Source organism: Tachysurus fulvidraco, chromosome 16, assembly GCF_022655615.1.
Source record: "Tachysurus fulvidraco isolate hzauxx_2018 chromosome 16, HZAU_PFXX_2.0, whole genome shotgun sequence".
Classification (NCBI taxonomy): Eukaryota; Metazoa; Chordata; class Actinopteri; order Siluriformes; family Bagridae; genus Tachysurus; species Tachysurus fulvidraco.
In genome coordinates, this window is record NC_062533.1 from 17,106,619 (window position 1) to 17,131,673 (window position 25,055).

The 25,055-nt window shown below is 41.5% G+C and overlaps 1 protein-coding gene across 4 annotated transcripts in view; it reads left to right on the forward strand.

Annotated features, from left to right (window-relative positions):
• Positions 1 to 25,055, forward strand: part of syne1a (spectrin repeat containing, nuclear envelope 1a) — a 177,455-nt gene that overhangs the window by 95,554 nt on the left and 56,846 nt on the right. For 3 of the 4 annotated variants that reach the window (XM_047801922.1, XM_047801920.1, XM_047801921.1), the window contains 17 exons: positions 2,820 to 3,991; positions 4,109 to 4,274; positions 4,669 to 4,824; positions 5,108 to 5,260; positions 6,535 to 6,717; positions 6,789 to 6,926; positions 7,137 to 7,322; positions 9,196 to 9,318; positions 9,433 to 9,615; positions 11,459 to 11,602; positions 13,266 to 13,469; positions 16,141 to 16,281; positions 19,867 to 19,989; positions 20,083 to 20,244; positions 21,168 to 21,368; positions 23,404 to 23,577; positions 24,452 to 24,643. In XM_047801922.1, coding sequence (XP_047657878.1) covers positions 2,820 to 3,991; positions 4,109 to 4,274; positions 4,669 to 4,824; positions 5,108 to 5,260; positions 6,535 to 6,717; positions 6,789 to 6,926; positions 7,137 to 7,322; positions 9,196 to 9,318; positions 9,433 to 9,615; positions 11,459 to 11,602; positions 13,266 to 13,469; positions 16,141 to 16,281; positions 19,867 to 19,989; positions 20,083 to 20,244; positions 21,168 to 21,368; positions 23,404 to 23,577; positions 24,452 to 24,643 — 3,801 coding nt within the window. The remainder of the gene's footprint in view (positions 1 to 2,819; positions 3,992 to 4,108; positions 4,275 to 4,668; positions 4,825 to 5,107; positions 5,261 to 6,534; positions 6,718 to 6,788; positions 6,927 to 7,136; positions 7,323 to 9,195; positions 9,319 to 9,432; positions 9,616 to 11,458; positions 11,603 to 13,265; positions 13,470 to 16,140; positions 16,282 to 19,866; positions 19,990 to 20,082; positions 20,245 to 21,167; positions 21,369 to 23,403; positions 23,578 to 24,451; positions 24,644 to 25,055) is intronic. The other variant, XM_047801923.1, reaches the window with a different exon arrangement.

Here is a 25,055-nt window from a genome sequence, read left to right on the forward strand (position 1 = left end):
CGATAGCTCCGCCCCACACATACATACGTAACCCGGGTGACTAACGGAAAGAAACGTGTCTTTATCATAGCTGAAGGGAAGAACAATACGATTGTAGATAAACAAACAAGCAAAAATGCCACACAAGCATAATCATGTAAAGGACAAAGGCATATATTAGTTCTGTGTAACAAAGCAAAACCAACGTTACTCACCTATCGAGAAGGAAAAAAGCGCCTCGGCGTCTTAAGTAAAGTCGGCCACATATTCACAGGTCGGAGTTTCCCGAGTCGATAACTCCTGAGCTAAACGCTGTTACTACACAAAACGCGGTTGTAGCTGCCTCTCTACATTACTACGATAGAAAAGAGGTGTTATTTGTGTAGTAACAGCGTTTAGCTCAGGAGTTATTGACTCGGGAAACTCCAACCTGTGAATATGTGGCCAACTTCCTGCTCCTTCAGTTCTCTCCAGCACTGGAAAGCTGATCCTATATTAACACGTCCTACTTCTTGCCTTATCTCCATGTCGATATTAAAACCGCTTTCTGCTAACGTCACACACGCGCACTGAACACTCTCTCCACCCATACTGACAAGACATGCCCCTTTCTGCTCATTGGCTACACGTTTGTTTTGTTTTTGTTTATTATTCGGCCCGACTCAGTTTTCTGAAGCATTTCTCAAAAATCTGAGACCCTGCCTTTAAGTCCATCCATTACTCCATCTATAATATGGAAGACATGTTGTTAAATTTAACCAAAATTGATGTAATAATTCCCTCTAGGGCTATTAGCAATATTTTGCAGTATTATACTTTCCTCTTAGAATCATTTCAATTTTTGTCATCATGTTGTCTAAGTATCAGTTTTTTCTTTTCTTTAGTTGCCTCTTGTTTTTGTGTTACGATATTACAATTCACATCTCCCTCCATCCTACTGCTTTCATTTTCCATCCCTGATCATCATGGAGCTCCAAGGCATAGGCTTCACACACATCATTAAAAAAAAATGTTAATAATTCAAATGAATAAAAAGCAGTATTGTTAATTCGTTGCTACAGTGGAACAGTGAATCATTCAGCTTTCCTGCTTTTCCTTTCTTCTCGGTCATGGTTGGTGTGCTGGTAATGATGCAATGTTTGGTAATAATCCAGCATTCATGGTTTGGGTAGAATTTGCCAGCCTACCACGATGCTCATAAATCTTATCTGGTTTCTTAGGAAGTGATGTAATTAGGCACGAAATGTGGATTCCATCATATGCTTATGTCTTAAAGTCTGTCGTGCGATTTGTGTGCAGACAAATCATTCATTTCCGTGCTTCAGATTCATCCTCCTTTTTCCTCTTGTCCATGAGTTCAGTGGGTTTTCTTATGCTATTCTTCGGATGACTCGTTGCCGCTGCACGGCTTTGACACACGGAGGGAAGCGAAATGTCACGTGCCAAAGCTTCTGTGTCATTAACAGGAATCAGTGGGAGATTTTTTTGTGAGACCAAAAAAAAAATTCTTCGAGCCTTAGAGACGAGATTTCCCTGTGCGTTTAAGATGCGTTATTAAGATTCTGTCCGTTAAACACTAAATATATTACTCTTCTATCCTAAATGCTTTTAGTCTGTGAGAAGTGTGTCCGAGAGCCGGCAGAAACGACCAATGTTCCTGTTTATTCTAAATTTTCATGCTGTTTTTGTTCACCATTTGTTTTCAAATGTGGCGGTGATTTTATATTGTTGCTCCTTTGTTGCTGAGGCAGGCGATGCAGAACCATCACCCACCAGCTGATGAAAAACATTTATATCTCAGTCAGGACCACTTTGTCAAATGAGAATTTATTAGATGATATGCATACAGTTAGGGTGGTTGGAGGTACAGTAGAGGGCTGCATTGGGATTGGGCTCCTGCGGGACCCAACACAAATCTCGCGGGAGCGGGCGGTTTCACCTTTGCCCTGGGCGGGAGTGGACGGTCAAAAAATTTAGCGGGAGATCCGCGGGACCCGGTGGGATTTAATGTGTAGCCTAATAATAAGAATGGAGTCAACACATGACGTTGAGAAGAAGATTAGTATTAGCATTATTAATAATTTATCTTATTTAAATGCAATCATGTTTACTTCTGTTATTCTGGACATTAACCTGAACTAATAATTAGTCTCATCATTTGTATACAATCAAAATTTTCACAAGCTCTCAAGAAAAAATCCGCGGGAGCGAGCGGGAGTGGACACGAACATTGCGGCTGCGGGCGGGAGTGGGACTCGCAGCTTGCGGGCGCGGGCGGTCCTGGTCAGAAATTCAGCGGGAGGGTGCGGGTTTCATGCATAGAGTTTTTTTTTTTGGAAAATAATAAATGAATAAATGGATAAATAAATAATTAAATAATTAGAGAGAGAGAGAGAGAGAGAGAGAGAGAGAGAGAGAGAGAGAGAGAGAAATATGTGGAGATTTATGACGTAAACTAGTACAACGAACACGGGTTCCGGCATGGTGGAGTCGGCGTTGGAGGAGGGATTTTAAATCGCAGCAGCAGCGAAGCGCTAGAAAGCGGCTCAATGAATGGGAATTTAAATGGTCGGGTAATACGCATGTCGTAACCGGATTGTGTTAGAGGACCTTTTGCCAAAAGTATTGGCACCCCAACAGGTATTCTGGTGACGTCACTCGACGCCACGTGACGTCACGCGTAGCCCCGCCCCCAAAACAAGCGAAATCAAAAATTTGCACAACATGGACATGTGACATATCAAAACACTCGGCACAATGAGGGGAACTTTGTGTTAGAAGACTTTTATCTTTATTTTAATTAGACCTCATTAATCCGACCTCCCTGTCATTACCTGTAGCTGAAGAAGATGAGGTCTGTGTCAGAAGACCTGCACAGCCGAGTTCCAGACAGCGTGGTGGAGAAGGCAGCCAGCACTGTGGCCCTACACAACCTGTTAGAGTATCACGACTCCTTCAGCCGAGAGGTGGAGAGAGAGAACAGTGCCCTGACTCTCCTCAGACACCACGCCCTTCACCTTCTCCTCCACTCTGATACTGCATTACTAAAGACCTCCAACAACCAGACCAGCTGCATCAGTAACCAAACAACCAGGCTTAGCAAGCTGTCAGCCATGCCCCTCAAACCTCCTTACATGACCATGAAGCAAATCATCACGCCAAACAAGCCGCCAATCTCAACCAGTAACCAGTCAGTCACCCCTACTACACAGCCAGCCACACTCAGCTCACAGCTTACCACACCCATGACACAGCCAGCCACGCCCACTGCAAAATCAACCACGCCCACTACACAGTCAGTTATGTCCAATATACAACCAACCACACCCACTACACAGTCAACGACACCCACTACACAATCAACCACACCCACTACACAGTCAACCACACCCACTACACAGTCAACCACACCCACTACACAATCAACCACACCCACTACACAGTCAACGACACCCACTACACAATCAACCACACCCACTACACAATCAACCACACCCACTACACATTCAAACACACCCACTACACATTCATCCACACCCACTACACATTCAACGACACCCAATACACTTTCATCCACACCCACTACACATTCATCCACACCCACTACACAATCAACCACACCCACTACACAATCAACCACACCCACTACACATTCAACCACACCCACTACACATTCAACCACACCCACTACACATTCATCCACACCCACTACACAATTAACCACACCCACTACACATTCAACCACACCCACTACACATTCAGCCACACCCACTACACATTCATCCACACCCACTATACAGCCCGCCATACCCAACAACCACTTAGACACTCCTTGCAATCAAACAGTCACACCTAGCAACCACTTTGAATTGTCTAGCACACTAACACCCAAATACCAAACAATCATACCTGTCAATCATCTGGCCACGCCCACCAAGCAGGCCATTAAAACCAACAGTGAGGATGCTTTCTGTCTGCGGGAGATTCAAGCAATGCAGGAGAAATATGAGAGGTACTGATGAACAAAGTCATGTATTGAATGCACAGTGTGTATACCGAGCTATAGTTTCTCTGTATGAACATAACATACGACTAAATCACACTTCTTTTATTTACCTCCCAAATCCAGCCTGCTGCAGAAAGTGTGTGTGAGCCGGCAGCAGGTTCAGGTGGAGCTGCTGGAGCGAGAGGAGGTGGAAAGGGAGCTGGGACTCGTTAAAGGCTGGATTCAGGACACACAGGGCCTGTTACTCAGCCCTACAGCCGACCTGGACACCCTGCTCTCTGACCTGGAGGTAAAGAGGAATCAAAGCATGAATAATGAATCAAAACACGAAAATATCCAGAGTGTTGTTCTTGATGTTCAGCTACCGCTCATCGACAGCGAGGATTTTTCAGAGACAAAAATATACTTAGAGCCTTAAAGAAGCACAAGAACCACAAAGCCACTCTTTTTCCTCAACAAATCAGTCTAAGGTCACTAAAGCCGCCAGCTAATGTGGCTAATTTTTGTTAGCCTAATCTCGCTAACATTATAACAAAGAATTCCGGTAGCATATTTGTACTGTATGAAAAAGCACGTGTTCGGTCGTCACGGCCGCTTTGTAAAAACCGTGTCGGAGCATCTTTAGCCTATTCTGATCATATTCCAGAGCGCTCTGATAAACGTTTGTTGTGTGTGCATGCTAGAAAGCTCATGGCGGTGTTCAGTCTCAGCGACATGCTCTGGAGCAGATTGCAGATCGCCAGCAGATAAAATACAAAGACCTTCATGCTGCTGTTCCTTCTGAGATCAGCACCCAGCTGGCACAGGTCACACTGGCACTGGGTTCGGCAGAGGACCAGGTAAACGCTTGCACACACACACACACACACACACACACACACACACACACACACACACACACACACACACACACACACACACACACATCAGTGCTTCTCTGTTCTAGTATTTCTCTGTGGACGCAGATCCTCCATTAGCCTGATTCCTCAACAGCAAATCCTTTTGGATGCAAGCTCCGCCCACTACATCACCTTGTCATATTATATATATATATACATATATATATATAAATAAACTTATATCTCATTTTAAAGAACTGCACCTTTCACGCCCGAATTCCAGGTGCAGAGCCGAGAGAGAGAAGTGCAGCACAGCAGAGATGTTAAAGAAGACTTTACAGCCAGATTGAAGGACATCGCGGAGAAAGTCAGCGCCATCTCTGTGAAACTGAAGCAGAAGAGTGTGGATGTAGAAGAGGCCAAAGAGGAGACGGAGGTCTTACACACATTTCCTTTCGCTTTCTGTCTTCGTGAACGTGTCACTTGATGTGTTTCTCTTTTCATCGGTTCATGTCAAAACATGGTTCATTTGATTCAGTCTCTGCTGCTGAATTGATTCAGAATTGATATTCCATTGCAAGAACTGAATCAAATGAACAGTTTTGTTTTGTTCACTTTCAATGAACGACGCTGAATCGACAGAGTTTGCTCTCCTGTGAACCTGATCGAAGCGAGAATGCAGTCAGACACCGAATTGGCTCAGGAAATGAAATGTTTCATCTTTTTCCGCTTTCAAGTGAACTCAATCACAGTTGGAAAGCAATTTGACTCTGAATCGGCGGAATTTGCTTTCAGGTGAACTTTGCTCAATGTGCGAAAGAACGATTCGACTCGGAGTCAATCGAGTTCGCTTTCATGTAAAATTGATCATAGCGAGAAAGCAGTTAGACTCTGAATTGACTCAATTACAGAAAATGGATCAAAGTCAAAAAGAAAGGTGTAGGAGACGGTAGTGAGAGCAGCTCGGCTGTGTGTTAGAGACTGTAGCAGTGAGGCAGAGATGGAGGTAGCAGAGATGAGGCAGAGATGGAGGTAGCAGAGATGAGGATGTTGAGGTTCTCTTTAGGAGTGACGAGGATGGACAGGATTAGGAACGAGGACATCGGAGGGACAGCTCGGGTTGGCTGTTTTGAGGACAAGGACAGAGAGACTAGATCGAGATGGTTTGGACATGTACAGAGGAGGGAGACGGTTATATTGGTAGAAGGATGTTGGAGCTGCAGGTAAGAGGTCAAGAGGAAGGACAAAGAGGAGACATATGGATGTGTTAAATGAGGACATGAAGGTAATTGGTGCGAGAGTAGAGGATGATGAGGATAGAGTTAGGTTGGAAAAGATGATTTGCTGTGAAGACCCGTAACGGAAAAAGACCAAAGTAGAAGAAGACAGAAAAAAATGAATCAAATGAATCTTTTTTTAGTTTGTTCACTCTCAATGGACTCTGTTGCAGCCGGAAAGCGATTTAAATCAGCTGTCGAGTACCGTAAGCTCGATGGTAGTGATTCGAGTTTGGTTTCATTCTGAACTAAACACTGGCCATCTAAATCAACACTGTTGCTCGATTACATTAAGAAAGCTGACTCCCATTTGACTCCCATTTGACTCCCATTCGACTCTGAACTAAACAGCCGCCTATGTTAAACAATACCATTACTTTAAACACTGCTTATAGACGAGTTAAGGAAAAGAATCATCTCTATTTCTGTACAGACTTTGCGTGAGGAGCTGGAGGACTGCTCTCATGCTCTCTCCGAGCTGGACGTGGCCATGCAGGAGTTCGGAGAGCAGAACCCGCTCCTGGCCCGGCAGCTGAGCACGACACTGAACAAACTGACCGAGCTCCACTCTCAGACCAGCAGACTCGCAGAGGGAAGGACCTCAAGGCTTAAGAAGGTAAATGATGTTTTAACAGTGTTGTATCGGTGAGATCCCTGAATCCTGATTGTTTTCCTCCCGTTTTTCAGGCTGAGCAGCACTTTGAGGAGTTTAACGAAAGACTCACCTTGATACTGAACTGGACTGAAAAAGCAGAGACTCTGGTTTCCACCAGCATCGTCTGGAGCCCCGCCTCTGTGATGCAGGAGCAAATCCGTACACACCAGGTATTCAGGTTCTGACCAATCAGAATCGAGATTTCAGCAGAGCTTGTGGAATAAGAATTGCATATTAATAAGTACATATTTATTTTATATTATATATTATAATCTGTGGGCATGTGTTAGCATTCATCACTATAGTTTATCATGATATCAATATTATATCAAAATGTCACAGAGCCCTTAGTCCTTCATATACTATGTGTTGCGGTGCAGGCGCTGCTGCGGGAATGGCGGAGGCTGCAGGGTGAGATGGAGACAGTGATTGAGAGAGTGGGGTTGTTGGGAGAGGTGGTGCACACTGATGCACTTCACCAGCAGGTGGCGGAGCTGAGCCGACACGCCGAAGAGCTGCAGCAACGCGCCAAAACTCGCCTGCTGAATCTACAGGATGCTGCAAAGGTAATGCTGCATGCTGCGCGCACACACACACACACACACACACACACACACAATCACACACACAAACACATCTGTCACACCGCCAAAATCCTCCACAGAGAGTGAATATATTTCTAAAACACACTATTAAAAGAGGCACCCAGTATATAAAATGCTGCATTATTTTGTATCTAGCTTGTTTTTAATCCACTGTATTTATCATGTGCATAATGAAGTCTGGTCAAAAATGATTGGAAAAAGGAGAAAATGTGTAACAAAATGAGGCAAACAATTCAGTGTAGTGTCTCTATAAGGTTAAAATATGTTTTGTGTGTGTGTGTGTGTGTGTGTGTGTGTGTGTGTGTGTGTGTGTGTGTGTGTGTGTGTGTGTGTGTGTGTGTGTGTGTGTGTGAACACAACCACAGTAATAACTCAGAACAGATCCCTATGACCTCTCCTTGGTGCTGACGTTATATTGAGTCAATGTATTTATGATACACTCCTGCCCTCTAGTGGTGAAGTTTATACTTCTCACGTCAGCGTTTAACGTTTAGCTCTCAGGGCTCAGAGGATTAAAAGAAATGACAAAATCTACATGAACCGCTGTTTTCTAAATCATGACGTCATATTAAGGTCAAGAGAAAGAAAGAAAGAAAGAGAGAAAGAAAGAAAGAGAGAAAGAAAGAAAGAAACAAAGAAACAAAACAAAGAAATAATGCAGACAGCCTGGAGCTACTGTTTTCAGCTGACAGACAGACAGACAGACAGACAGACAGATAGATAGATAGATAGATAGATAGATAGATAGATAGATAGATAGATAGATAGATAGATAGATAGATAGGTAGACAGAGAGACAGACAGACAGATAGATAATAGACAGACAGACAGATAGATATATAGATAGATAGATAGATAGATAGATAGATAGATAGATAGATAGATAGATAGATAGATAGATAGATAGATAGAGGTAACAGGAACACGTGTCATATTAAACAGCGCCATCTTGCTCGTGCTCTGTAGCTCTGTAGCATCTTTATGTGGACAGTTATTCTCAGGACACCTTCAGGATAATTGGCCCATTTTCTGCATGTGAGAGGAGCGAGTTATTAAAGCCCTCTGGTGATGTGGGTCAGTGACATACCTGTAACACCTGAATGTGTTTCCTGTTCTAAAGGATTTGATGATGATCTCCACACATCGTCACACTGTATTAAAGCAGCGTTAACAATTACAAACTTCACCTCGGGGTTTTATTTAAAACTGTTTTTTTCCCTTTCATGTCTGTGGTTTAACTTCACACCCAAAGTACAAAAACCTCTTCGGCTTATTTCTTTACATCCTTTTGATGGTTATCTAAAACATTATTTACATTCAATTAAAAAAAAAAGTAAATAAATAAAATTATAGTTTATTTGTGAAATTACAGCAGGTTTAAAAATCGATGTAAAAATACTTGTAACTATAACAAACATTCTTAAAAGTTTTTTTTTTAAATTGCACTGAAGCATTTCATTGTCTTAGGGTTATTTATTTGTTTGTTTGTTTGTTTGTTTGTTCATTTATTTATTGAAATATTGTTATTCCTTTTGTCCTAAGCCACATTTCAGTTATCAGTTTTTCTTATTATTGTATAATTTTATTTAATAGGGTTTTTATAACAGAAATGCATTGTGTTGATTTATAAACAAATTAATTAATTATTTATATTTATTTGATTGTTTATATAATTAATTAATTAATTAATTAATTAATTAGTATTTGTTTGACTTTGATTTAGAAGCTTTTTACCTCCTTGCATTTTAAAATGTAGTACTTTCTTAAGGATGATGGACTTTAACGTATTTCTTGAGGCAAACGAACACAATGCTCTTTAACCCTTCCTGAGCAGGACCTGAGCAGGCTGGAGAGTGAGGTGAAGAGCCTCCACAGGTCTATCGAGAGAGTTCAGGAGACGCTGGCTTCGCCGGAGCTGGCTCGTCTCAGCCTCAGAGAACAGCTGCTCCAGAGACAGGTGAGAATCTCAGCACATGTAGGAGCTGATGTCGGAGAGGTTTATTAGAGTCCTGAAGCTTGTGTGAATCATAGCAGACATTACTGAAGCACTAAGGGTCTGTTTGTTGTGCAGCACCTGCTGACAGAAATGGAGGGATTTAAGGTGCAGGTTCAGGCTGTGCAGAAGTGTATGAGCATGCTGCAGCTTCCCGAGGACGCCATGGTCACGTTACCCCTGTGTGTCACTGCGCAGAGTCTACAGCAGGACAGTAGCCATCTCCAACACACCACCATACAGCAGTGCAACATACTGCAGGTACACACACACACACACACACACACACACACACACACACACACACACACACACACACACACACACACACACACTGCATAGATTCTACAGCAGTTCACTACCCTATTTGATTCAGCACATTCCGCATTCAATTCAGTGCCTACTTCATTCAATTCATCAATTTACCCCATTCTGTTTAGTGCATACTCTGTTTGATTTAGTACCTAGTGTATTTGATTCAGCGCCTACCCCATTTGATTCAGTATTTCCTTCATTTGATTCGGTGCCTACCACATTTGATTCAGTACCTACTGCATTTGATTTACTATTTACTGCATTTGATTCAGCACCTACCACATTTGATTCAGCACCTACCACATTTGATTCAGTACCTACCGCATTTGATTTACTATTTATTGCATTTGATTCAGCACCTACCACATTTGATTCAGCACCTACCACATTCGATTCAGTACCTACCACATTTGATTTACTATTTATTGCATTTGATTCAGCACCTACCACATTTGATTCAGCACCTACCACATTTGATTCAGTACCTACAGCATTTGATTTACTATTTATTGCATTTGATTCAGCACCTACCACATTTGATTCAGCACCTACCACATTTGATTCAGCACCTACCACATTTGATTCAGCACCTACCACATTTGATTCAGTACCTACTGCATTTGATTTACTATTTATTGCATTTGATTCAGCACCTACCACATTTGATTCAGCACCTACCACATTTGATTCAGTACCTACTGCATTTGATTTACTATTTATTGCATTTGATTCAGCACCTACCACATTTGATTCAGCACCTACCACATTTGATTCAGTACCTACCACATTTGATTTACTATTTATTGCATTTGATTCAGTGCCTACCACATTTGATTCAGCACCTACCACATTTGATTCAGCACCTACCACATTTGATTTACTATTTATTGCATTTGATTCAGTGCCTACCACATTTGATTCAGCATCTACCACATTTGATTCAGCACCTACCACATTTGATTCAGCACCTACCACATTTGATTCAGTACCTACCGCATTTGATTTACTATTTATTGCATTTGATTCAGTGCCTACCACATTTGATTCAGCACCTACCACATTTGATTCAGCACCTACCCCATTTTATTCCGTATCTACCACATTTGATTCAGCAAATACCCCATTCATTTCAGTGTCTACCTCATTCAATTTAGTACCTACAACATTTGATTTCGCGCATAATCTGTTCGATTCAGCACCAACCGCGTTTGATTCAGCACCTACTGCATTCAATTCAGTGCCTACCTTATTCGATTCACTACCTACAAAATTTGATTCAGCATTCAGATTGTTGCCTACTTCATTCAATTTGCCACCTACCACGTTCAATTAATTGCCTACGGCATTTGATTCAACACCTACCGGATTTGATTCAGTACTTACTGCTCAACCGCTGAAACCGTACACACTAATCAGTATATGTGTGTAGTATGAACACAATCCCAGTCTACAACATCCACCATATTTGCATTATCATGTGACCTTTGACATGAAACTATTATTTCTTCAGCATGTTAACGGTTTACTCAGGTTTTGTTAACCAAGTACAGTCCAACCAGATGAACGACATTTAATAGCGCAGTCTCCATACTGCAGAGTCTCAGAGGAAGAAGTAGATCATCCAGGCATTTTACGAATACAGAGAATCTGATCATGTTGACCCTCCAGTTAAAATTCATTACAGCTTGAGCCGTGGTGCTAATAAAGGGCCGGGTGGAGTTAGGAGCCGTAGTGTGCTTCCTGCTCAGGAGGTGGAGGTAATTAGGCATCTCTGTGGTCGTGTTCCCAGGAGGCCGTGGTGCAGTATGAGCAGTATGAACAGGAAGTGATGAACCTTCAGAAGATGATCGAAGAAGCGCAGCGTGTCATTCAGGACCGACCCGTCGCTACTGGCAACATCCACGAGCTTCAGACGCAGATACAGCACCATGAGGTGAGCCCACATTTTTAGAACGTTTAATCAATGACATTTTTTCTGGAGGAATGAAATCGTATATATTTACAGGTTAGGTTTTAATTCTCAGAGGCGGCTCTACTGTACCTCGTTAAACCGTTGCTAATACTCAGCTGACTCGTACAAAACGAGGCGTCTCCGTTAACCTTAAGAGTGCCATCCTTGTGCCTTGCTAACAATAATGAACCGCTGATATTAATCTGTGAGCTCGTTTTATTTGAGACGGTTATATCCTAGTGTTAATTCCTGTCGCTAGGCAACAAGTCAAATCCTAGCTAATTAATTTACAGGATATTTTGAGGATTTTGAGTCTGGTTTTGAGTCAAGGTTTCTTCCTCTTCCATTTCAGGGAGTTTTTCCTTGTGACAGAAATAAATGTTTCTATTTTTATTATTATTATTATTATTATTATTATTATTATTATTATTATTAATTTAGTAACTTTTATTTAAGTATACATGCAATACAAGCTAAATGTGCGGGGAAACCTAACAGCTGACACGTGAATGATGATCGTTATTTGTACACGTCAAGAGTAAAGAGCTGGAGCTTCCTTTCCCTAAGGATTAATACCCGATATTTATCATCAAATCCTTTGTACTGATATTGGATTTTTATTTTATTTTATTTATTGAAGTTTTTTTCCCCCAATCACTTTAAAAATTGTACGAAATAAACTGTGAAGTTTTTCTCGAAAAATATCAGATATACGTAGGTGACTATTAAATACAGATGAATTATTTTGTGTTGAAGAATTAGAAATTATTTTTCATTTGTATAGAGGGTGCACAAACTTTTGCACTGTATATTATTTTCAGTTGTGTGACGTCTGAAGTTCTGCTTATCGGTTTGTCCTTTTATCCTCTCTCATGTGAGCGAGCTCTTTGGCACAGTGTGTGTGTGTGTGTGTGTGTGTGTGTGTGTGTGTGTGTGTGTGTGTGTGTGTGTGTGTGTGCGCCTCAAGAGAAACAGTAATCTGAGCTCTTCTCCTCCCTCTTGCTTGCTTTGTGGTGAATCTGTGTGTGATTGGTGCAGAGGGAGGAAGGAAATCACAAACAGGCAGCTCAACACACACCCCCTCCCGCTCTCTCTCTCTCTCTCTCTCTCTCTCTCTCTCTCTCTCTCTCTCTCTCTATCTCTGTCTCTCTGAAGTCATTTCCTGTGCCGGCTTTTCCTCTTTGTGTGAATGTGTATGTGTGGCTGGTTGGAGAGGAAGTCCTGCCTCGTTCACCAGATTTTCTCCCCCTCACTTTTCTCTCCTCCTCCTATTTTTCTTTTTTCTTTTTTTCCTTCTCCCGTTGGTTCAATGCTGTGGATTTCATGTAGACTTCTCATCCAGACCTTAGTAACTCCCGCCCCGAGCACGCTCTGATTGGCCTGGAATTCACAATCGAGCAGTCACAGGATTTCTGGGTGTTTTTTTTTTCTTACTGCAAACAGCCAGAGGAGATAGAGAGCGAGATAGAGAGAGAGAAAAAAAAAACATGAATCTGTTTAGCTCCACTCTGGTTATTCAGGTTGTTGAACCCTAAGATCTCGCTCCATGCTGGATTTACTGTGCTCCGGATTCAAATCAGGACTTCTTTAAGAGGTAAGAAGGCATCTAACGGGATGTAATGTGGCGTCGTGCGTGATGTGACAGGAGCTGGCCCAGAAGATAAAAGGCTACCAGGAGCAGATCGCAGCCCTGAACTCCAAGTGTAAGATGCTGACACTGAAGGCCAAGCACGCCACCATGCTGCTAACTGTCAGCGAAGTAGGGGGGCTCTCAGATGGTCTGGAGGAGCTGGAGGATGAAGAAGAGGAGATGGTGAAGCACCCCACAACACACCCCTCGGTTGTCATGGTGAGTCATTTACACACTCATGGATGCACTCACACACCAGGATTCATGCTTGTTTAGCCAAGAACATTAGATCCATGGATTTATAAACAGTATAGAGGACAGGAATTATTTATTTGTTTGTTTGTTTGTTTGTTCATTTATTTAGAACTAACAGTGTGTCACAATCCATGGTGATTAAATCTATAGTGGATTTAAATCAGACTAAATGGAATCCGGTAGTTGTTGAGCTCGTGTCATGCTTATGGATATAGATATAGATTTTTGATTCTGAATATATACGATTGTATATTATAATTGTAATAGTTCAGGGCTGTTAAGCCTGTTTCATAAGTGTAGGAATAAATGTTTATTAGTAATGAGAGCTCTGATACTTATATGTGTAAGTTATGTAGGTCATGACGGGGCAGCTTTAACATACGTATGGGTTCTGTGTCATAATGATATGCCATGCTGACATATAACAGGTATTTATATAAGACATAATGATATATATATCTTAAACTTATAGATGTCATAATGATAACATTTACTTGCACATGTCATAATGACATGTCATAATAATGCGTACCTTACACAGAGATGGATGTCACAACGACATGTACCTTATGCGTGTGGATGTTACAATGACAAATACTTTATAGTTACTGATGTCATAATGACGTACCTTATGCTTATGAATGTCACAGTGACAAACACCTTTTAATTATGTGGATGTCATTATGACATGTACCTTGTGCTTATGGATGTCATAATGGCATGTAGCATATATATATATATATATATATGGATGTCATAATGGCATGTAGTATATACCTATGGATGTCATAATGACATGTAGCGTATAACTATGGATGTCCTGATGACATGTAGCATATACCTATGGATGTCATAGTGACATGTAGCATATATTTATGGATGTCAAAATGACATGTAGCATATAACTATGGATGTCCTAAGGACATGTAGCATATACCTATGGATGTCATAATGACATGTAGCATATACCTATGGATGTCATAATGGCATGTAGCATATATTTATGGATGTCATAATGACATGTAGCATATACGTATGGATGTCATAATGACATGTAGCATATATTTATGGATGGCACAGTGACAGATACTTTATATCATGCATGTCATAATGACATAACCTATATAACCTATACAGATCATAATGATATAACTCATGTTACTGAAACTTATTTATATGCCTTGTGGTCACATGATTTGCCATAAGTGGTACGCTATGTGAGTGGAGCTTAAAGCCTTCTTGTTAAGTTGTTGCCTTTCAGTCAGATGTGAGTAAACACAACTTTAAAATAACCCTGTTTCTGTTAATGGCTATGAAAAATAAAATAGCATAACCAAGATCATTTGCCTGCAACACCCGAGCTTAAGACTGGACCACAGGTACTTCAGCACACTAATCTACTTTAAATAGAAGTAAATATGATGCACAGCTATTGCACTGTGAACAGAATAAAAGAATATCGCACATTAAGCTATTGAAATTAAGCTTCTTACAAATCTGCATGTCTTATAGGCTTAGCTCCTTTGTGAAGCCGCACTCCTGCTCCTTCCTGTGTTGTACACTTGCTTGTGCTGTGGTTTTGCTTTTCTCTAGTGGTTCAGGAAACTCTGAGTCTCGTCCCGGGTGAGCGATTGCCCTGCGGTTGCATCACTGAATCACTCTGGGGCAGAAAGTTCCACATCAACTGCCAGAAAGTAGCTAACTAGTGTTCGGCTGTGCTCTTTGCTCAACACATTCCTTCTGGCCCAGAGAGAGAGAGAGAGAGAGAGAGAGAGAGAGAGTGTGTGTGTGTGTGTGTGTGTGTGTGTGTGTGTGTGTGTGTGTGTGTGTGTGTGTGTGTGTGTGTTTAAGCAAGATGACTGCTTGAACAGTAGACATTGTTAGCAAAGAGGATCTAATTTTAGTCTGACAGCTCAAGGCAGAAGCAGTTTAACCCAGATGTGTGTGTGTGTGTGTGTGTGTGTGTGTGTGTGTGTGTGTGTGTGTGTGTGTGTGTGTGTGTGTGTGTGTCTGGGTGTTTGCACCTGTTTTTACCCTGTTTGAAGCCATTATTCTGCCATTATTTGTGGGCAACAAGCAGGAAACAGTTGTCCCAGGTGGATGTCACACATGACATACGTTTCGCAGTCTACCAGCACACAGAATAGATCAGAAAGTAGCTTGTTTCATAAAGCTGTGTTGGTTTCGGCTCATTCGCAGCACATCAGATAAACCTATGCGAAATATTTTACTCTGCTACATTTAATGAGAAATCTTTGTGGTTTATCACACGACCTTTTTCTCATATGCAGAGCCGGTCTGTAAGTGTGCAAAGATGTCGTAGTGCAGACAAATCTGTATACATTTACGTGACGCTGAGCTCCGTAGCATAGCATACGGTCAAGCTGTTAAAATCTTGCGGTGTGTATGAGAGTGTAAGACTACACCGGTGCGGTGTGTAGGTGGATTTTTTCAGAATGATCCAGTGTCTGTAAAAAAGCTTAGTCACATCCTCTGTGCTTTAAATAAACACTGTACTTTTCCTGCTTACTTCCTTTCATCTGCAGCTTCAGCTTCTGTCACCGATTCGGGAATTAACTCACAAATCACGAATCCCTCTTTCTTTTCCTCTCCTTGCTCTTGTGTGACGGGGTAGATGACTGCAGGTAGATGTCACACTCTCCTGTCTCCCGTAACGGAGGAGTCGGGTGAGGAGGGCACCAACAGCGAGGTCTCCTCCCCTCCAGCCTGCAGATCTCCCTCACCCGGGCCTAACACCGACATCTCCCTTAACCAGGTACCAACCCCTTCATCATCCCCTGATCACCTTACTGACTCTCACTCACCTTAACCATGTCAACTTCCAGTGTTCCAAAATTATTGGTGCCCTCACAAGTGATATTTGAACAACGCTGAGCTTCTTCTCTGATGGAACATTCCACAAATGTAGAGACGCTTTAAAGGATTGCTGACTTTCTATATTTCAAAGAAACATGGCGTCCTTTTACACAAACCGTCCGAAACCATAATAACAAAATAATCATATTCTGTATAACATAATTACAGATAATTGTAACGTATGCAGTATAGCGTCATATAGTGTTTGTCGTACAGCGACACCTTATTGATACTTATATCCTGTTTGTCATAATGACTGGATGTCATTACTGATTTTTTTTTTTATTCTGTATGTCGTGATGACACACAAATGATATATTCTTCATGCCATAATGACACATAATCCCATATGGGGAGGTGGTAGCCTAGTGGTTAAGGTGTTGGACAACTTATCAGATGGTTGCGAGGTCAAATCCTAGGTCCACCAAGCTGCTCTGGAGATGGGGGTCTGCCAGATGCTGTAACGTAATGACACATAACATATATTTCTGATAAATATATCATAATGACTTTATTACTCATAATTTATACTGTATGTTATCGTTACATATCATAATGACACAAATGAGGTCCTAATGACCTAACACGTAACTGATAGTTATATATGTAGTCATAATGACACATAATCAAGCAACCTGTACTAATATATGTCATGATGACTAGTGACACATTCATATGAATGTCATAACGGCACATAACAATCACAGGGCGTCAAAATGACACAACTTTTAATTTTATATATGACAACATCACATAACATGATAAACATAAATCATAGTGACACTTAACCTGTACTTGGTATGTAATAATAATAAGTCATGGGTCATAATGACTCGATACAATTAATACATGTAATAATGCCACATAGCTCAAACTAATATGCAGCAAAACCAGTTCACTGATCATGACGTAGCACAACGAGCACGAGTTAGAGCTCCGGATGCGATTGTGTCTGAAATCACAGAAGTGTAATGAATACTTACACACGTGGAAAGATGCTTTTGAAGTATGACGCCACCTTCATGGCAGCTTATAACATTTACATATTCCTGCTATATGAATATACTGTTCACCTTTAGATTATTTATAGGATAAATCATATAGTCACTGTCATTTGTTTGTACATAAGAAACAGCTCGTTCATGTTGTACACCAAACGTAAATGAACTCCAGCGTCAATTAATAAGAACACCAGCACTAGCGGTAGTGTGTTAATTGATATAAATTGAGATAATAAAACAAATAAGTCCAATAATCAACACCTTCATTAACCAAAGAGAAAAATGAGGGCCCACACTTAAAATTCTGAACACATTAATGATCGTTCACTGTCAGTCGTTCACGTGTAAACTGCATGATCGGTGTACGTCATTTTATTTACATTTACATCTGGCTTAGCTACGGCTAATGAAATCAAATCAAAATCAAATCAAATCTTATTTGTCACATACACATACATACAGGGTACGATATGCAGTGAGATGCTTTAGGCAACTGTATCCGGTATAAGAATAAAGAATATCAAAAAAAAAAAAAAAAAGTATAAAAAAGCAAAAAATCTGTTGTGGTGAAGAAAGAGCTGAGCCACAAGGCGAAGTCCAACATGTCCTGGCATGTCCAACCGGGAGGAGGCCCCGGGGAAGACCTAGGACACGCTGGAGGGACTATGTCTCTCGGCTGGCCTGGGAACGCCTCGGTATTCCCCTGGAAGAGCTGGAAGAAGTGTCTGGGGAGAGGGAAGTCTGGGCATCCCTGCTTAGACTGCTGCCCCCGCGACCCGGCCCGGTAGAAGATGGATGGATGGATGGATAGATGGATAATTAGAAAGTATAAACTATATAAGAAAAACTATATATAAAAACTATATAAAAATATGAAATATGTGGAGAATATGAAAGAACGTATATACGTATACATAAATATACATATACATTAAATGTGTATGGTTTTTAAAGATCGTCCTTAAAGTGACCAGGTGCGTAATGTATGGTGTGTAAATAGTGTATAAAGTGTCACTGTGCTGTGCGAGTCCAGAGTGAAAGTGTCCTTAGAATGTCCAGGTGAATTATAGGTGTGTAAATAGTGTATAAAGTGTATAAAGTGTCAGTGTGCTGTGCGAGTCCAGAGTTAAAGTGTCCTTAGAATGTCCAGGTGAATTATAGGTGTGTAAATAGTGTATAAAGTGTATAAAGTGTCACTGTGCTGTGCGAGTCCAGAGTTAAAGTGTCCTTAGAATGTCCAGGTGAATTATAGGTGTGTAAATAGTGTATAAAGTGTATAAAGTGTCACTGTGCTGTGCGAGTCCAGAGTTAAAGTGTCCTTAGAATGTCCAGGTGAATTATAGGTGTGTAAATAGTGTATAAAGTGGCAATGTGCTGTGCAAGTCCAGAGTTAAAGTGACAGTGACAGTCCAGAATTAAAGTGTCCATGGAAAAAAAGGGGGGGGGGGGGGTGCATAGAACAGTAGGGAAGGGGAGAGAGAGAGGTCCAGTCCTGGATCCTGGGTGTCTCCTTGTTTAAGATCCGGATGGCCTGCGGGAAGAAGCTTCCCCTCATCCTCTCCGTGTTTGCTTTCAGGGATCGGAAGCGTTTCCCTGAACGCGACAAAGAAAAGAGTCCGTTAATCCGACTTCAGAATTACAACATCGTTAATAGATAATTAATCTTTTTTTTTTAAATCCTTTTCTCATGCAGCTTCAGTTGACCTGTAACCAGCTTCTGCTGTGTTTTTTTTATTTTTTCCTGTAATGATGTTAAATGTAATCTTCTACTGTAATATTTCACATATAGGTCTACATCTATACCGAGCACAACATACAGTACACACACACATCGTCTGTACGGACTGCACAGACCCTCACAAAACACACACACACTGTTCTGTACACTTTTCTGCTGTTTTTGCACATACTGTCCAACATTTCAGCTGTTTTTGCACATATTGTACAAAATCTCAGCCATTACGCACATACTATACGATATATCGGTCATCTGCTGTTTTTTGCACAACAATATATTATCCAAAGGACCTGCTGCTAAGAAACTGTGTTTATTTTAATGTTACTGCACCAAATATTGTTTGAACATACAGTATATACGCCGGTTGGTCGTTTCTGTTACTGTTTATTGTCTTTTGTGTATTGTCTTGTAACTTTATGTCTGCACTGTCTTTCGTCCTGCACTGTCTTGTTTGTCTTGTCCTGCACTGTCTTGTTTGTCTTGTCCTGCACTGTCTTGTTTGTCTTGTCCTGCACTGTCTTGTTTGTCTTGTCCTGCACTGTTTGCACCAGGTTACACAGTTGCACTTTATGTGGCTAAGACTACTTACATGTCCTTAGCCCTGTGTTTGTTTCACTTAACACCACGATCCTGCAGAAACGTCGTCTCATTACACTGTGTACTGTACTGTAACAGCTATATATGGTTGTAAAGACAATAAAAGCTTCTTGACTCTTGACTTGATTTGACACCATCTTTTCCTCAGGTTCCAGGAAAGTCCCCGTTAAGTCGCGCTCCTCTACAGGAACTGTATGACCAGTCCATGGAATCGGCTGCCACGGCTAATCTGGACGACTTACAGCGCTCGTGGGAAACGCTGAAGAACGTGGTAAATAATTATCCATTCTTATCGGCTTACATAACAATGTTATCGCTTTGCGGCGCACTCCTAACGGCTCGTGTACTGTTTCCCATCCTGTAGATCAGCGAGAAACAGAAGAGTCTGTATGAGGCTCTGGAGAGGCAGCAGCATTACCAGGAGTCTTTACAGTCCATCTCCACCAAGATGGAGTCCATTGAGGCTTCACTCAGTGAAGGGCTAGAACCTGGAAAGAGTCCCGAGAGCCAGATGGCAGCTCACCAGGTGAGGGAAGCAGAGAGCAAGAGTCACATTAGCAAAAGGTTCAGATCATTTATGCGGTGGAAAAAAAAACATCTACATGGGGTTGTTATAGTTGATGCTTATGTGGCACAATTACTCATAACGTATATATTCTGTATGTCGTAATGACACAAAACCGATACTTGTATACACTCATGTATGTCAAGTGACAATTTATACTTATATAGTACTATTCATAATGACTTACGAGGTCATGATGGCTCATAGTATCTACACACCATTACAGATATGAAAATGACACAACTGACGCTTTTATAGAAAAGAATCACTTATAACATTTCTACTGTACTGTATATTATAATGACATGAAGTAATGATACTTATACAGTATAGACTTACATGTTTATATATGACTCACTGACAAATGCTTATATAGGTCGTCATGACGCTTGTATATACTGTCACACTGACAACCTATAGAAGAGATTATGCCTCATAGTGGCACATAATATCATCTTATTGATATCATAATGACATAACCGGTGCTTTCATACGCTAAACTGACTCATAATTTATATACCGCATGTCAACATGACACATAACTGGTACTTGGTCGTATGGTCATAACGACTCATACCAAAATCTATAGATGTCATAATGACATAAAATCCATAATCTCTAATCATTTATATACTGAATGTCATAATGACACGTCATTCTTTGTACTTTACTTGGAGCACCATGGAACCATCTCCTTCTGTCCATTTTTCTAGCAACCGATCAGCCATAAATGAACGTAACTCTGTTCGACCCAATTACAAGATCAGGAATGCAGCGACTAAGTAACCCCGAGATCCAGAACCGAAACGATCGATCGATAAATAGGAAGTAAATATAGCAGATAAATAAAAACACTATCTCTGATGTTGTTTTCTGTGTTCCAGGCTTTGATGGATGAAATCCTGATGCTACAGGATGAGATCAGCGCTCTGCAGACGTGTTTCTCCGAGGAGCTCCAGCGGGATGAGGAGAGCCCTGAGCAGGACGCCGGTGACCAGCTGGCACTGCACTCTACCCTCACTGTGCTGGGGGAACGCATGGCCACCATCCGTATGAAGGCCTCGGGCAAGCGCCAGCTCCTGGAGGTGAGACATTATTGTAAAGTTTTCTGCAAGATAAGTAAAAGTTAAGCCCTTTAATTTACTGAGTGAACCCTTAAGAGAAAGTCCATCCCTTTCTCTCTAACCCATAACTTCGTCCACATATATTTCCTTCATTGTTCTTTTCTTGTTTATGTCTATTTGTTTACTTTTTGCTTACGTTAGACCAGTGGTCCCCAACCTTTATTTCGCCGCGGACCGGTCAATGTTTGATCAAAAATTTTTAATAAAATATTTAATAAAATTATTAAAAATTAATAATTTTAATTTAATTGTATTTAAACATGTCTTTTTAACTCACTACAACGCTAAATCAATGAGAACCCTGAGCTTGTTTCTTTACAACGAGACGGTTCCATCTGGGGTAATAGGAGACAATGACACCCGAAGTGTGTTGCTTATGTCCAGTTTATTCCGTTGTTTAGTTTCGGTTGCCGTCACTGCAGAAATCCCCGCTTCACACAGATAGCATGTCAGAAATGGCGATAGGGATGTAAGTGCTGTGGTGACAATCTCAGGGTATTCCGCCATGACTTTAATCCAGAACACCGGCAGAGTTTCTAACTTTCTAACGACGTCTGTTTCGTGCTCATTTTTGCTAATTTGTGGGTTAAATTTGAGCAAACACAATATACACGTACACCAAGCACTGTTAAACATGACAAAGTACCGGTGAACAGAGAGAAGAGCGATACACACCTTCTCTCTCCACCAAAGCTACAACACCACTGCCGCTCGCAGCCGCTCAGCTCCAGACGTCACCTAAACCCGGCCCGATATCATGATATTTTGCGCATGCGCGGTATCGGTGCGGCTTTAGGTGACGTCTCTCAGCTCCCGGTTAACCTCTCGTCCATGGAAAGTCACACAAACCCGAGAGAAATACACCACAGTAAATAAAATGGAAATAGTTTAATGTTCCTTGGGCGGCCCGGTACCATTTGGCCCACGGACCGGGGTTGGGGACCACTGCGTTCGACCACCAGTTTGTCTGTCAGGGCCACATGTGACAGAATGACCACTTTCAGTCAGATTTGTAATTGGATTAATGATCTGGATGGATTTCCTCTCATCTCTATGTGACTAGCGTCGTTCAGTAGCCCATGTAGACCTGTTGTTATTTCCTGTACAATGATGACACAGAAAATGACTAATTATACTGTAGATCCCCTGTTAAATTATATTATATAACAAATCGTATTTAAATTCAATTCAGTTTATTTGCATAGCGCTTTTAACAATCCAAGTCGTCTCAAAGCTTTGCAGACGTATAGAAACAGAAATTAAATAAATAAATATAATATAATATAATATAATGATTAAAATTAGGTTAAACTCGTATCACAATAAAACATCTACTTACGGCTTATAATATACAGTTTAATTAACCTCTTCATGCTGATGAGGGGGGGCACGGTGGCTTAGCGGTTAGCACGTTCGCCTCACACCTCCAGGGTTGGGGATTCGATTCCCGCCTCCACCTTGTGTGTATGGAGTTTGCATGTTCTCCCCGTGACTCGGGGGTTTCCTCCGGGTACTCCGGTTTCCTCCCCCGGTCCAAAGACATGCATGGTAGGTTGATTGGCATCTCTGGAAAATTGTCCGTAGTGTGTGAGTGTGTGAGTGAATGAGAGTGTGTGTGTGCCCTGTGATGGGTTGGCACTCCGTCCAGGGTGTATCCTGCCTCGATGCCCGATGAGATAGGCACAGGCTCCCCGTGACCCGAGAATAAGCGGTAGAAAATGAATGAATGATTGAATGCTGATGATCACAGACACATTATGCTTTTCTGGGATTTTAATAAGCACAGATTTGCTTTATTTTTCTCTTTTGTAAGTGTTAAAAAAATTTTATAATCGATTTAACTCAGCAATAATTTATTCAGGATTGAAAGCCGTGCGGCTAAAATATAAACTCGGTTTTATTTTTATTTCACTTCGAAGATTTTTTATCGTAACTCGTAGCAGAAAGCTGCTGATAAGTCGGAGTATTTGGGAGTGACTGTGAGTCTGGTGTACAGGAATGTCTGAACGAACAGCTGGAGGAACAGAGACAGGAACAAGCCCTGCAGCGTTACCATAGCGAGGCAGAGGAGCTCGATCATTGGTTGCTCAGCACGCGAGCGACGCTTAACTCCGCCCTCCAGCCGCATCCAGAGGACATGGACATGGAGGAGCAGCTGATCGACTGTCAGGTGAGCAGAACGTGTGACATGTGAGGGGTTGATTCGGTGCATTGCACAAGGACACCTTAGTCGTGGTATCACCGGCCCGAGACTCGAACCCACAACCTTAGGGTTAGGAGTCAAACTCTCTAACCATTAGGCCACGACTTCCCCTAATCTTACATCATTTGACAAAACATCCTGAACAGGATCGATTATAAACTACGTTTGGGTTTTAATTCGTGGTCAATTATTTATTTTCTGATTTTTAGTCTTCTAGTCTATCACTTTTGTCTGTGGCCAGTCGAGGGGAGGAGCTTCTCTCACACTCCCAAACCACACCCACTGGAGACAGGTGTGTCCTCCTGATGGGTGCCATTCTCTCCTTTACTTTTTTTTTTTTTTCCGCTCACACACAGACGGTTTCACTAAAAGCCTCACAACAATATTTCGTACCTGGACGATATTCATTTAAATTGCTTTAAACTTTTTTTTAAAAATGCCTGTTGATCAAGATGATTAGAAACGTAGTGGTGTCGTCGTAGTTAACACATTTAAGTCTAATCTCAGCCTGATTAAAATGTAAACAGATTAAAATGTGTTGTTTAAGAAAAAAACATGCTGATGAAAAACATATTGAGACTTAATTTATCGCCCTGTCTGTGTTCTATCTGTATGATTCCAGTCCTACATACTGTATTCTTTGAATATGCAAATTAGACACGATACCTTCGGTCGCATGCCGAAATCTGATTGGCTCTTATATTTTATGATGTAATAACACATTTTAACCAGCTAATTAAACACTTCTCTGGAAGTTAGTTTAGTTGTATTTGTTACTTTGGCCGTTTTGCTGTACACCAGCGGGTGTTTGAGAGATGCTACAATTGACTTTTATGTACAGAACATGTTGATGGAGATCGAGCAGAAGGTGCTGTGTCTGTCCGAGCTTTCGGTACACAGCGAGAGCCTCCTGCTGGAGGGGAAAGCCGGCACACGTGGAGACGCCGAGCAGCTCACGCTCAAACTGCACAGCCTTAAAGCCAGTCTTCTGGAGCTGCAGCGCATCCTACAGGACAAACACACACACATCCAGGTGAGACGTGATGGTGGGCTGCATCTGAACAAGTATTCAGTGTAAACACATCTTTTCTCCAGGTACAGCTTTAACATTGACTCTGACACTGGAGACTCCTTCAAATCAAACACGATTGTTTTTTTTGTTTTTTCAAAACATATTGATATAGTAAATACACATTTTTTTGTTTGTTTGTTTTTAGCCTAGGTGTCACAAAACAGTAGCACAGGGTTAGCATGACAACTTTTATTTTGAACTAGTGTATAAAATAGGAGGTGTTCCGGGCATGTCCAACCGGGAGGAGGCCCCGGGGAAGACCTAGGACACGCTGGAGGGACTATGTCTCTCGGCTGGCCTGGGAACGCCTCGGTATTCTCCCGGAAGAGATGGAGGAGGAAGTGTCTAGGGAGAGGGAAGTCTGGGCATCCCT